General features: G+C 42.7%; 2 protein-coding genes across 2 annotated transcripts; one reads left to right on the forward strand and one right to left on the reverse strand.

The window, feature by feature from the left end:
- Window positions 1-6,401: 6,401 nt before the first annotated feature.
- Window positions 6,402-8,337, forward strand: LOC310939405 (elastase-1; the record flags this gene model as incomplete). Its single annotated transcript, XM_083904148.1, has 6 exons — window positions 6,402-6,537; window positions 6,651-6,760; window positions 7,165-7,259; window positions 7,375-7,655; window positions 7,897-8,060; window positions 8,158-8,337. The coding sequence occupies 6 exons, from the start codon at window positions 6,402-6,404 to the stop codon at window positions 8,335-8,337; spliced, it is 966 nt and encodes a 321-aa protein (XP_083760274.1).
- A 323-nt stretch (window positions 8,338-8,660) lies between these two features.
- Window positions 8,661-11,471, reverse strand: timm23a (translocase of inner mitochondrial membrane 23 homolog a (yeast)). Its single transcript, XM_083904033.1, has 7 exons — window positions 11,024-11,471; window positions 10,859-10,917; window positions 10,675-10,768; window positions 10,364-10,448; window positions 10,211-10,269; window positions 9,882-9,992; window positions 8,661-9,261 (listed from the first exon to the last, which is right to left on the reverse strand). Exons 1-7 carry the CDS (start codon window positions 11,127-11,129, stop codon window positions 9,140-9,142), a joined length of 636 nt encoding a protein of 211 aa, XP_083760159.1. The 5' UTR covers window positions 11,130-11,471; the 3' UTR covers window positions 8,661-9,139.
- Window positions 11,472-14,503: the final 3,032 nt, after the last annotated feature.

Below are 14,503 nucleotides of genomic sequence, written 5' to 3' on the forward strand. Positions count from 1 at the left end.
TTTATATAAACTTGGATGTGTACTTACTACTTTACCCCATCACCAAAATGTTTACATATTTACAGTACTTTATACAAAGTTCTTAATGTTCTCAGTACAACACAAGAACACGTCTGGGTTTAAACACGACCCTCACCATCACTGTCCTGGATTAAACTGCTGTACTTCATCCATAGATTTATTTAAAAAATGTAGTTTGTGTCTTCTTTTAAACCGATTCATGTTTTTAATTCATCCGTTATTTATTTATCCGATTGCCCTTTTCTGCGTTTTATGTATTGGTTGAATATTGCCGTTGTACACGTTTCCCCACACCTCTACACAGTAACTCAAACACTGTAAATGTAATGAATAATATAATGTATATAGTGCGTTCTGATTGAGAATATGCCTCGTTTTCCTCAGGATGGCAATGCTAGTATTGATCTGAAGACAATGAAAATGGTGTTGTGATGAAGTAAAATGTAATTTTTCTGAGACACCTCTGCATCTATAGGATTGATTCATCTATATGTATCCACTGTACTCCACAGTTGCTTCACTTATACACACACACACACACACACACTCACACTGCTCAGAGATTGAATGGCAGCTAATGAGATTACAGGTAATCCTCGGAGCTAAAGGCAGAGCAATTGCCCTCTCTCTCACGCACACACCTGCCCATGCACGCACCGATCAGTGTGAAAATCAAGTCATATTCCTATAGTCCTGATGACAACTTCAACATGATGAACAGAGGAAATGAGGCGGGAAAAACAAAAAACGGAGTGTGTATGCATTGTTAAAGGAAACAGGACAAGTGATCATCTTAAGGAATGAGGGAGGAAGAGTGGAGGGAGGGAGGAGAGACAGCTGCTTTGTGTCAGGGCAGAAATCAGACCATAACAGCGTGATCTTTAAGGTAAGAGGTTATTTTCCTCTTTAATCTGACAGCACACTGTACATTTGTATATGGTCACATATAGGGGAGTTTGCCGAGTATCTGCAGGTTGAGGCTGGTCAAAATGTCATTAGGTCACTTTGGGACACAGGTAGGATTAAAGGGTTTGGTAGTTCATTTCAAAAGAGATGAGGATTTATGTATACAATAAAATATCAGAGTGAGAATTAGTTTTGAGGAGAAGGGGTAACAATGGTAAATGGTAAACATATGTGTTTATGAAATAATAAAATTAGTCCAGGCTTCTACAGTCACGATGGAGGACAAAGAGAAACAAGTAACCTGTATTGTAAAAAATAACCTCTGAGTTTTCTCTGGCTCTTGCTTCTTTTATTTCAAAAATACGCCTACGTCGATCCACTTTTTTTTCTTCTTTTTTTTCAATAATCAAATTATCTGGATTTTCTAATCTCGTTAGGCTAATCTGGGAATTCCCGCGAGTGTGTGCACGGCGATGTATGTTTCAGAATCAGAGAGAAAGAAAAGAAACAAAGGGATCATTTGTACATGTTGGGTATTTTGCTTTGCTCTCAGTCCAAACAACCACTTCCAAGCCACACCAAGGTCTGGAAATATGACAGCTCATCTGTTCTTTTAAAAATCCTTTAAAGAACAATTAGTGACATCTTATGTATTGATGGTTTAATATGAAGAAAAAATGCGCAAAGACTCAAATGTGCACTTTTAAAGGCTAGTTGTTTAATGTTAGGCTATTTTGTAAGTACATAATTCATATCATAGTGGTGACAGACAGGCTAGGATAGCCGTTTCCTTTTGTTTCCAGTCTTTATGCTAAACTAATATAAATGGCTGTGGGCAGCAGTTTAATTTTGCTTGGACAAACTTGACGAAAGTTGATGCGAAATCATACAGCATGTTTCGGAATGGAAGTCAAAATTAAAGGCTTCGTTTGTCTTCACAGGTTGGTGTCGCCATGGCAAAGCCTGGGCGCCCGGTGTCTGAGAGCTACAAGCATGTCTGTTGTTCAGTCAGTCAGTCACTTTCTTACTGCGATGAGACTGCGATCGTGGGATTAGAGGATGAGGATGACCAGAGTCCCATTTTCTCCATCTCCAAGAGCTCCATGGACGTGGTCATGGCAACAGGTGCGCCGCACAAGCGGGACCCGGCCTGGACCAGAATGAGCATGAGACGCAGCTCCAGCACCAACACGCACTGTGAGCAGGACCCGATGATTCTCCAGCAGCTGCGCTCACACGTGTTGCAGCAGGTCAGTTCCACGAACAGCCACCACTTATCACTCACAACCCACAACCTGGACATGCACAGTCCTCCAGTTGCCAACATGCAGTGCTGGAGCGAAAGTAGTGGCAACACACAGAGCCGCAGCAGCACACCAGAGACAGTCGTGTGGAAAGGAGAGGCCTCGAGCTCCTCAAGTCTAGCCCAGGAGGCCTGTAACCCCTCTGAACCAGAGACTCCCATGTCCAAACTAATCTCTCCTCCAACTACACCCTCTCTGTTCATCTCTTCTCTCCACACGCCTACTGTGCCACCTGTAGAACGTTTAAATCACCAAGAAAACTCAACTGCAGCCTCACCACTGCAGGCTCACGCTTCCTCACCCCTAACATCCAACTCCCCAAGTCTCCTACAGCTTAGCAGCACAAGGGGTTCTTATCAGTTCCCTGCCCAAAAGCCATTGTCTGTCCGTTTAGTGGAAGACAACGCAGTGTCAGCTGTTGGCTTGGTTTTTGAAGGCTCTACAAAAGAGTTGCATGGTCCTGGAGACTTCCAGTTACCAGTGGGCAGAGAGGCAAGAAGCCCAGAGCTGATGCTCAGCTCTCCAATGCCTGCCACTCTAGCAGAGGGACAAGAAGTAGGAAGAAGCAGAGTCTCAGTTTGCTACCCTCAGTCGAGTGAAAGCCGCCTGGCACCCGACATATCTTCCTTGGGTGACTCACGGATAGGCGACTGCTGCAGGTGCAACCTCAACTCCAGAGCCAGCATCACAAGACCACCACAGGATGAGGTGATCAAGGAAGCGGGAACAGTGACATTTCAGGTGGTACTAGTAGATGCAGAAGTGCAGACAATGTCTCCCGTCGGCTCCTGGTGGGACCTCAGGAGGAACATTTTTACCTCCAATGTTGGCTCACACTCCAACTTGGGCTCGCCTCCTGGTTCAAGGCTGAACCTGAAGTCATCCGTGGGGTCAAATTCCAATCTGGTGTCCCCATCTTCTAGCATGTTCCCAGTCAGCAGCGGGGAGGACGAGGAGAGACATGAAGAGGACCAGATGTGGGACATAAACTCTGCTTCCTCCCGAGATCTGGAGAGAAGGAGGCCCTGTCTGAAGACCCAGGGGTCTGAGAGGGAAGAGATGGGCAGGAGGAGCAGCATGAAGCAGGTGCAGTGGGACGAGGACGGGATGACATGGGACATTCATGGTGCATCAGTGGACCCTGAGGAGCTGAGCACAGCAATAAAGAAACATCTGGAACTCCAGAACAGCCCCAGACCACTGAGAGCTTCGACAAAGAAGAAGAGAGCTCCAAAGCCACCGCTTATATTGAGTGTAGTAAAGGTCATGAGCCCAGAACTGAATCAGCCCGTGATGAGTAGAACATCACCTTGCGTGATGGAGGGTGAAGATGGGGAGACAAAGCAGGTGGAGGAGGAAGGAGGAGGCAAAAAGGTGCCAACACCAGCGGTTCCTTGTGAGATTAGCAGAGCGGAGGGAGAAAACACAAAAGAAGAAGAGGACGATGAGGTGTACGGGGAGGAAGGCAGCAGCCATCCTAAATCTCCTTTGCCTGGGATTGTTCACACCCGGAAAAAGAGTGGGATCAGGTCACTGAGGAGGCCTGGCTGGTGTGGAAGCTCCAGAAAGGCAAATGATTAAGACAAATTATTGATTATCCACAGATGATCAACCCTCAGTTTGTTAAGAAAGAGATGTTTCATCCTTCTGTAGATACAACTTTACATTTAGCTGTATATTGATGCATTTTAGTCAAGTTTTTGTAAAAGCGAGACTACTTCCAATGCATCTGTTCATGTAGATACCCAATAAAGATGTTTTGTCGTTTATATGTCTTTTAATTGTGTGTTTATGAACTGAAACATATGAAGAACGACTCAAATAACGATATAAGACAAAAGCTGATGATACATTTAATTGGTTAAGCAAATCTGATGAAACATTAGAATTATTATCAGAACAAAATGAGTTTTAACCATTTTCAGGATTTGTGTAAAAAGTCCCAGGAACAATTTCAAACTCCACTTACATGCATACATAGAGCTTACCATATTGTGTTGGACAATGCATCATTCTGAAATGGAGACTTGTACTTTCTAGTCATAAGAGCAGAACGTGACCAGGCTTCTCTCCTGTGGAAACAGCTCCCAGTCTGAGTTGAAGAAGCATTGAAACATTTAAAACATTTCTCTTTGGTAAAGCTAATAGGATACATAGGCTACTACAGGCACTGACTGCTAAGTTAGATATATATAAATATAGATATACATATATAAAACACGGTTATTATCATAATCACAACTACAAGATTGTATAGAAGTACATTTCTCTCATTTTGACCAGATAAGGACTATATTCCCCCCGTTTTCCTCACCCAGAAAGACAGGGTAAAGTCACTCAGAATTACAATTCAATTAAATTCAATTTGATTTATATAGCACCAAGTCACAACCCATGTTCTCTCAAAGCACTGTTCATACTAAGGCAGAAACCTTAACAATATTATAGAGAGGAGAGAAACCCAACAGTTCACACAATTAAAAAACACAAGACATCAGTGGAGAGGAAGAAACTCCCTTTTTTTAACATGTGCAGCATGTGCAGAAAGGAAAAAACGGGGGATAGAAAGGGGGAAGAGAAAATGAAAGAGGGAAGTGAGGTAGGGGACAACAACAGTTGTATCAGGTTACAGGTTTAGACGGGACAGTTCTGAATGGGTCATGACATGTTTGGGGCACTATAATGTCATACACACAGTAGCATAGACTGATGACGGCAACACTACGACTGCTAATAACAATAATAATAGCCTCACAACTGGATCTGGATTCTGCAAGATGAAAAGAGGAAGAAAGGGCACAAAGTAGGGAGAGGAAGAACACAGTTAATGACACGTAATTAGGTCATATTCATACCCCGAGTGTGAGAGAGTGAGTGTGACCACAGAATTTCCCCCATCAGTCTACGCCTATAGCAGCCTAGACCAAGCAAACACTGTCCCCTAGTGTTTTCTCATTGTTCTGAGGATTTAGTCTTTAAATCAGAAAATATTGACATTAAATTGTTTGGTGCCTTGAGAAAATGTGATTTCCTTTGTATCTTAATTCACACTCACAATATTTACACAATCCATGAACCAAATCCATGCGATGACTCAGCTCACATAGAATAAAGGAGGAAAAAACAACACCTCTAAGCCGGGATCTTGTCTATGTTTGTCTTCACAGGTTCAGAGAGACTCTGACTCTTTCCCACACTTACCCAGTACATTGATTTGTGTGTGTACAGTATAAACCCGATGAACTGTGGTGGTGAGGTGGTAGCCATTCAGGTGCTGCCATTCAGATGAGTGGGCACATTCTCTCTCATTCACCTCAGTAAAAAAAAAAAAAGAAGCTCTTGTGTCACTAGTGGCTTCCACTGCAGTTACAGTTGTTGTTGTTGTTATACGTTAACACATGTGTGCACAGAGTGTGGGGGAGCAGAGATTTCTTTTCATCAACATTTGCAAAAGGGATTATTTTGAACATGTGGTTCTACAAAACATGAATAAATTATGATTTTGTACATTATATAACGCAACATGTATGAATGTGCAACAGTAAAATGATATAACGATCAGCAATTGACCACTAAACTAATGCCCATCTATGTTAATAGGTGATCTATTGATTTCGGCAGTAACCTGACTATCTCCAGTTTACAGCGTTATGTTGAGGTTTGGGAAACACTGATGGATATTTTTCACTATATTCCTATACAACTAATCAATTAACCAAGAAAATAACTGAATGGATAGTGAAAACAATTATGGTCCCCCTGTGTGTCCTGTCTACACTAAATTATTCACAGTATCTTCATGACATGAAATAATACAGTTCAAGGTCATGATCCGGTCACTGTGTCACTACCTCAGGACATGTGACATGATGTGATGTTTGTGTACACACTGCTGTCAAGCCTTTGTACACATCGGTGTACAGTGAGCATTTACTTACTATGTATACGTGAAAGTGCTGATGGGACTCCACGAAATCCTTTTTTTTTCTCATGGTGGAAACTCCTAGCTGCAGGAGAACAATCCAGCGCTGGGCCTTTTTTATTGTGACACAGCTCATTGTCGTGTTTGTGCATATGTTTGTGTGCGTGTGTGTGCGGACACCTGCATGCGTTTGCTGCCTGGTATAAAAATCGCGGGATGTGTGCCGGCTGTTGATTCTGTGGACGACGATGGCTGAACCCGGACCCGCTCTGCTCTGGCTCCTGTCACTGCTGCTGCCGCTGCTCTTGAGCAAGGCATCCCTGCCTGCAGCCGCTCACACGCTCGACCCCGAGCGGCAACCTCAGCACAAAATCATCCACCTGGGTACTGCCAAACACACAGAGAGGGGACTTCAGTGATATACACGCATTTTAAAGCATGGTTTTACCTTTCTTGAATTTAACGTCTTCCTTTTTTTTACGTTTCCCTCTCACTAGACTGGCCTAAGGACTGCGGCATGGCTCACTTCAAGCCCAACATGGCTGAAAGGATTGTATCTGGGAATGAGGCCAGACCTCACTCCTGGCCCTGGCAGGTCTCTCTGCAGGTAAATCTGCCTTTGCTTCAGTTTTGAAAGAACATGGACACACATGGACACTCAGACATGGTCAGGCATATTTGAACATTTGCTCAGTCACACACTTTCCAGTGTTACATCACTTAGTCTTTCAATAATTACTGTCAGTGTGTTTATTTATGGAGTATCAATTAATTTGATTGGCACTATTACTGTATGATTACCGGCAGTGGGTCTATAAAATGCAAAAACAACATTTTGAGCCACAAAACTCCATTTAGACAATGAATTTAAGAAGAGTTAATTGTTTGAATACAGAATAAATTGATTAAACTGACTCGTAAACAATATGTCCCAAACAAAAATGAGTTTCTGTGAGACGTGTGGAGAAAAAGAGAACGACTGTGTGAGTTATACCTGGTTTTCTTTCACAGGTTCGTCCCAAGGGAAGTAAACATTACATCCACGTCTGTGGAGGAACTCTCATCCACAAGAACTGGGTCCTTACTGCGGCTCACTGCTTCCAGAAGTAAGAATCACATCTATTGGGAAAAGAAAAACAAAACCTCTGCAGCATGTTTAGTTTTGATTTGATGACATAGTAGGTTACAAATTCCGAGACTGTGATTCAACTATTCTCTCAGGGGTAAAGCCGAGGATGCTGGGAGCTGGAGGATCGTTCTCGGGAAGCACCAGCTGAGACGTTCAGAGACAGCAGAGAGGAGTTTCCCAGTGAAGAGAATCTACAGGCATGAGAGCTTCCGTTACCCTACTCACAGCGAGCTCGACTATGACATTGCCCTGGTGAGGGCCGCCACGGATATCCTCCCTTCAAACTTCATCCGCTACGCCTGCCTGCCGCGCAAGCAGACCAACCTCAAACCGGGACACTACTGCTGGGTCACGGGCTGGGGAGACACAAGGGGTGAGTACATAGACATATTGCATAATAAAAGTAATAAGGCCATTGGGTCCACCACTTAAATATGATCTAAAATTAAGAAGACTAAGGCAAACTGAATGCTTGAAGAACCTAAAATGTGACCATGACCAATTTGAATACTGGAAAAGAATAAATGATTTGATATTACAAGCACAGTTGTTGTGAGATAGTTGTGGAGACATTAGTGGTCAGGGTAAAGTGGGTCCATGTGCTACTTTAACAGGTGGAAAGGAGAACTTGTCTCTGGCAGAGGCCTTAAATCAAGCACGCCTCCCGATCATTGACTTCAAGACCTGCCGGCAGAAGAAATTTTGGGGCGACCGCGTCCGAGACTCTATGATCTGTGCTGGAGTTAGGGACACTGAGGATCCACCAGCTGCATGCCAGGTAAGACTGACTTAAACTCAAGTCAGCACACAGCTTAAGAATGTTTTTCCCAACAGAATGAACCAGTCACTAAAAAAAGTCATGCCTCCTATTCCAGGGAGACTCTGGTGGTCCTCTGCTGTGCCAGCTGGGGCTTAACCGCTGGGAGGTGCACGGTGTCGTGAGCTTCGGCCCCATCGGCTGCACCGTGGAGAACAAACCCAGTGTGTTCACCCGCACTGCTGCCTACATGCCCTGGATCGAGGCAACGCGGATCAGGGACTTCTTTCTGCACTAACCAGATGAACCGCAAACTTGAGCTCTGCTCCGTTTCATGTCTTGAGACCTGCCCAAACTGTTTTTTTCTACTCGTCTCAGTCACAACCACGATGTTGTTTCATCATCAACAACCACTTCAAACTGTAAATGTTCTAAACTTGCATTTGTTGTTACTCAGCACTGCCTAGTTTACACCAGACACAACCTTTTACATCCAACAATGTGCAATAAAACCTGTTCAAAGCAATAATCTTGGTCAACATTTCCCTTTTTTTAAAGTAACCTTTTAATATAGCGGGTGGGTTTGATGGAGATACATTAACAACACACACTTCCTGTAGCTTTACAGTGATTTCTTCTTGCACAGTGACACAGACATCACTGCTGGTACGCTTTAATAAATACAAGAGCAGAACGGACCGCAAAGCTCTTCGCTTGCACGTCTTGGTTGAAAATCTGAAGAAGAGTCTTTCAGTCCAAACACATAGCATGAAGTCACAGCCATTTATCTGGTGAAACACACACCAGATGCCACAAGCTGTGTGACAAATTATTATTGGCTCATTCAACCCAAGTGGAATGGGTTTACTAATTTCAAAACTAGCATTAGAGACTAATAAGTCTTCATAATATGTAAAGTTCTGGTAAATTTCTTTTTCAGACACGTTTAATTCCCAGAATAATCCAGGAAAGGAAGGTGGCTCATAGGTGGAAAACTGGAAAGCACACTGCATTCAACCAGAGTCGAATTCCTCGTAGCACTGTGATTAAAGCCTGTGTCCTGATGTTTGGCCCTTATGTTGACGCAGATGTGTGGAAGACTAGTACAGCCGCGAGGAAGACGAGGATGAGCCAGTGATGTGGTCCCAGTTGTTGTAGAGAGCGTAGGCACCAGACAACGCTAAACCCACGACACCTCCACGAGCTACACCCTTTAATCCACCTGTGACACAACAGGAAACATAACATTAAATGGCAGTCTTTAACGCTGGCAACATAAACGCACGGCACGTTCAGCAAATGATCCAATTTTTAACAAGTACCAGCTATGTTAGAGGAAACAGTTGCATTAAACTTTAATTAATAAACCGAGATCCTATACATGTATCTATGCTAGCTACACGCTATTCTGTGATGGGGCATGTTTTTATTCTTTTACAGGACAACATTCAAACCAGCTACTTGTTAACTAAGCAGGACACTATAACACAAAAACACCTGTCAGGTTGGGGACAGGTTTAAGTCATTTTCTCTTTAGCTTGATTTGGTTTGGACAGGAAATGCGACCATTCCACGTATCATGTCAAAAGTTTCTAACTCTAACATTAAAAAAGGGGGCAGATTCACATTTTGTGCAACTGGGTCCCTCTGAAAAGTGAAATCCCCATCATTGTTTTTGGTGAGACTTGGACCATTACATTTTAAAAACAGATAATAGATGCTGACATCACACTGTTTTCTGGCCCCTTTAAAAATACATGTGCAAATTGTTAAAGGCTCGAGTCAACACCAGGCACAGCCTACATTAATGGCACATAAAAAATAAAAAACAACACCACCCACTTGCTGATTTAAAAAGCATCCCTGTTAACGTCCCAGCAGCCACTGTGTTGACGTCATCTTCCGCTCCTCTGGCCTTCTCTATCACCACACCACAAGCACTGTACAACAATGCTGCAGAAAGACCAAGACAGATTCATAAAATCGACTGTGATTCAAAAGGATGGAAACTTTCACAATCACAACAGCAAACAAATCCTTAAAAGCAAGCCAATATTATTATTTCAAATAAGCAATACAAACTATATATTCCAATGTGACTTTCAACAATGAGATTAGTTAATGTGCTTACTAACACTTGGGTCTATACAGTAAAATTTCTCCTGACTTACCAACAGATCCTAGAGTATTGGCCCATGAAGCACCCTGCTTAGTCACCATGTTAATAATCCTGGGGGTGAGAAAGCAAACATTTGGAGGAAAGGTTAAGACATTCAGGTGTAACACACTAAGCATAATGTCCAGAATTTTTCCTCCATACTCACTGCACATTTCGGGGTTTAGACCAGGCCATGTCTCTGGTCTCTTTCAGGCCCATCCTGAGACCGTTCACAGCTCCGAATGCTGCTCCTAAATACAGAACAAGAGGCACAATGGGGTTATGAAGCCATTAGAGCCACTCAAACAAAACCATTTCAGTATGCCAATCCAGCAGCAAATTCTACAATTGAATAGAATAGTATATTGACACTGTGGGATTTGCTGGCTTTCTGTTGACAATTTACATGGTTAAAAACTATAACTGGCAGCACTTTAAGGAGACTACGTGCCATAATAAAAGTTACACATTTCTTACCGGTCATGCAAGAACCTCCAATAGTGAAGAAAGCCAGTTCAAACCTCCCTCTTGTTTTATTCGCGCCTGTGGGTAAAATGAACTCATCTGTGTCCTGAAACAAAGCGTTAATAATACACAATCAGAGACGAAATTATAACCCATTTTCTAACAACAACGAGACAAGAATGCAGCTCTGCCTTACCTGAACCAGGTAACGAGGGTCGACATTGAGGTAAGGGGACAAAGGACTCATTCCCGTCACTGAAATTACACAAAAACAACACTTGCGTAAGTGACGTTGATTCAAAGGCATTGACAATTGTGTTAGCTCTACAACCAAGAGGCTGAAGTGAAGTGAGACACTTACACGGTACACCGGCGAGCTCAGTGTTGGAGTATCCAGGTGAGCCGCCTCCAAATATACCCCCAAGGCCAGATTTGACGCCACCTGATCCTTGCGAGTTGCTGTCCATGGCTGAAAGACTCGATATGCGGAGTGTCACCTGGAGGAACCTGGAGCCAGGAAGGGTCTGTCTGCCGAGCCGGCCTGGCTAAAGCTAACGTTAGCTAGGTCGCAACACTCCAGATGTAAAACGATACGAAGAAAGACGAGCTGTCGGTACGTTCGTCACCTTCACAATCTGCCGCCGCGGTCCGTCTATTTTCTCCCGTGTGAAGTTTGTTTCTGTTGTACCGGAGGGGAAACGTTTCTCTTCAACGAACTCGTCTTGTCGTCATGCGCCTGACCTCCAGCAACATGCTGTACCAGGAAGTGACGTCTGACGCAACACTGCGTCATTACGTTAAAACAAGCGTGAGCAAAAAAACAAAAACATTTTTTAACCCTTTGACATTGATGATGGTCTTTTTTGACAGACGACATGGCTTTTACGGTACTGGATTTTGTATATTAATAACAAAATTAAAAATGTACAGATTAAAATTCTACATACTTGTACAATATATATTTCTCCAAATAAAACACACATTTATTCTTCTATTGTACATACTCAAATTCTTCATATATTGTGTAATATCCAAACAAATGTTGAAATTAGTTGGAAAAATGTAATTACATACTTTTAGTCTAACAAAAATTATTTTAGATTTTGTTGTAAATCTGTAAATTTTGTATGGTACATTTCATATAATGTAGGCTGACAAAGGTTTTTCCTAACTTTTCTGCCTTTCTACATGAGTTATAAGACTATAAGTTTCTTTTTCAAATTTTTTTGTACAATTGTGAATTGTATGCTGTTTTTTTTTGTAATATTATTTGTCATATAAAAGGAGTAAAGTTCTGCTGTTCTGTATATTTGTTATCAATAAAAAAATAAAAATAATAAAAAGTAACCCTCTGATGCACCCAGAAATATTTTTGTGTTATGGGCTTTTAATTGCTAGCATATTATATACATTTTGAATGCATATTGTTTATGATTTATGCAAGGTTGTGCATTTTTGAGTGTTCTCCATGTATTTTTTTTTATTTTAAGCCTATTGTAAACAACGTGTCTGCAGCATGCACAAAACATTACCGTATGACCAAAAGCATACGTAGCTTTAAAGTCGTACCTTTTCTTTATCCTTCTTTCATTCATGATTAATGTTATTTTATTTATTTATGCAAAAAAAAAGAAAAAAAGACTAGATTCAAAGGCACTACAACATATACACAGTGGCCTCTTTATGTTGTTATTGTTATTCAGGTTAGATTCATTTATAGAGTTTGTTCTTGCTCTGTTTTTGTGTTTTATGTTGTTATAATAAATAAGTGGAAAAGTTACATGGGCAATAGGTGAGGTTCTTAGTTACAGCACAAAAAATAATTATTCTTATTTAGTATTTATGATTAGGACTTGTGATTTATATATAATTAATACAATTCATTCAGAATATTGTACAGCTTTGATGAGGACACAGTGGATGTCCACTGTGGACCTCGGTAGCAAAAATCTCTTCAGGATAAAATCAAAGAAACACATAAATGTCAGCAGCTTGCAAAAGGTTTTGCATCTTTGTTATGATTTCCTTTGTTTCTGTCCTAGCTATTTGTCACTGTGCTACAGTTTTCTGCTGATCACCTGTTGCAATTCACTCTAAGTGAAGAAGAAAGAGTGGATGTTCCCATTGTGCCTCACAGGGAGGCAGCAGAGAGCTGATTGAAAAACCTAGATTAGATTCTGTTCTCCCCAGTCCACATCCTAACCAGTCGTGATTTAATTGACTGATTTAGTTAAATCTGGTCCCATGCAGTTGGATGGATGCATGTTGGATGTGCATGATGCTGCTTGCATGAACTGAAGTAAAGGGGCAGAGCCAACTTTAATAACTTCCATATGACACCTATCAGGCCTGGGAATGCAGGTTCCCCCTTTTTTTCATGCCTGCTGAGTACTTAGCCTTTGATGTAAGCGGAGAGACAAGGCCACACATGCACATGCACACGTACGCGCACATTTATGCAGCTCAGCCCCGGCCATCTGCTGCCGGTCAAAGGGACAGAGGCACTGAAGGAATGTAGTGTGTTGAATTTCACGAATAACAGAGCATCTTATTTGGATTCTGCCATTGTATGTGTGTATTCAGAAGGGGCCAAGTGGAGCGATGAAGTTTGCCATTGTCGCCCAGTGTGGGTGTTTTCAGACTCTCTGGCATGATCTGTGAGTTAGTGTTCTCTGTGTTACTGCCCAGTGTGCCCACTGTCTTTCCCACAATGCTCCATTCAGCATTAGGCTTCCCTCTCTCTCTCTCTCTCTCTCTCTCTCCCTCTCCTCAGACTGACCTGCCACCCATTTTGTGCCTCTGGCCAGTCATCATCGCCACCTTCTTCCTCGTCTTCCTCGTCCCCCATCCTCATCATCACTGTTGGGCTGTGAACCAAATTCTCAGATGTGGTTAAATAGCCATGATGTCATCTTTGTTATCTTTTTCAGCAACTCTTGTTTTCATCTCCTCCTTCCTCTCCTCTCCTTTCCTCTCGCCCCGCTCTCTCTCCCTTTCTTTCTGTCTCTCTGAGCTCCCAAACACAAAAGACAGAGAGGCCACGACAGGACCCCAGTGTATGCTGGTTGTCAAGGAGACAAGGAGACAGTGTTGGGTCTTTAAACTGCCTCAGAGGGGTGTGTGGAGTTAGGGGGAGTTGGCCTTATTTACATGGGAAGAGGACAAGGGAGAGAGGGGCTTGAAATACAACTTTTGAGCTGTTTCCCTGCAGCTTATAAGACTCCACCGTTGTAACTAAAATCATTAGGTTTGCCGTCATCAAATATTTACCAGGGAGAGGAAATCTGGAGCTGCTCATTATGTAAAGGAATGGCGTGCATACATGGCAATGTAAATCAACCTGTCTTTTTCCTCTCAAGCACATAGTCTTATGCACACAATCGCACTTTGGTTGTCGGCGTTGGGAGCTGTGGGCTCCGGCATTGGCAAATGGTGAGAGCTCAGTGCTGCTGAATGCATTGCCAGATGCTTCATGAGTGTTCCATACCAGACCAGGAGAATACGAGAGAATTCAAAACTTGATTCAAAAACAGGAAAAACAGAGACAAGAAGAGTACACACCCATTCAAACACACACACACACATGCACCCCCACCCATCCCTATATTCACTCTTCTCTCTCTCTGTCTGTCTCCACTCAGTGCTTCCACTCTACTTCTTCCTGTCCAGGGGATTTTAAGCGGCGGTCACATTATGTCCTTTCTCTCTGTGTGATCAGGGGGCTGGGGTTGCAGCCACAGACCAGGCTCAACTCCAAGCCTGAAGTTCAATATCACCCCTCAACTCCACAATGAAAGCAGGAAGGGCAGGGAGAGGACGAATGAGCCACCCACTGCTGCAT

Source organism: Microchirus variegatus (genome assembly GCF_963457635.1).
Source record: "Microchirus variegatus genome assembly, chromosome: 17".
NCBI classification, from domain to species: domain Eukaryota; kingdom Metazoa; phylum Chordata; class Actinopteri; order Pleuronectiformes; family Soleidae; genus Microchirus; species Microchirus variegatus.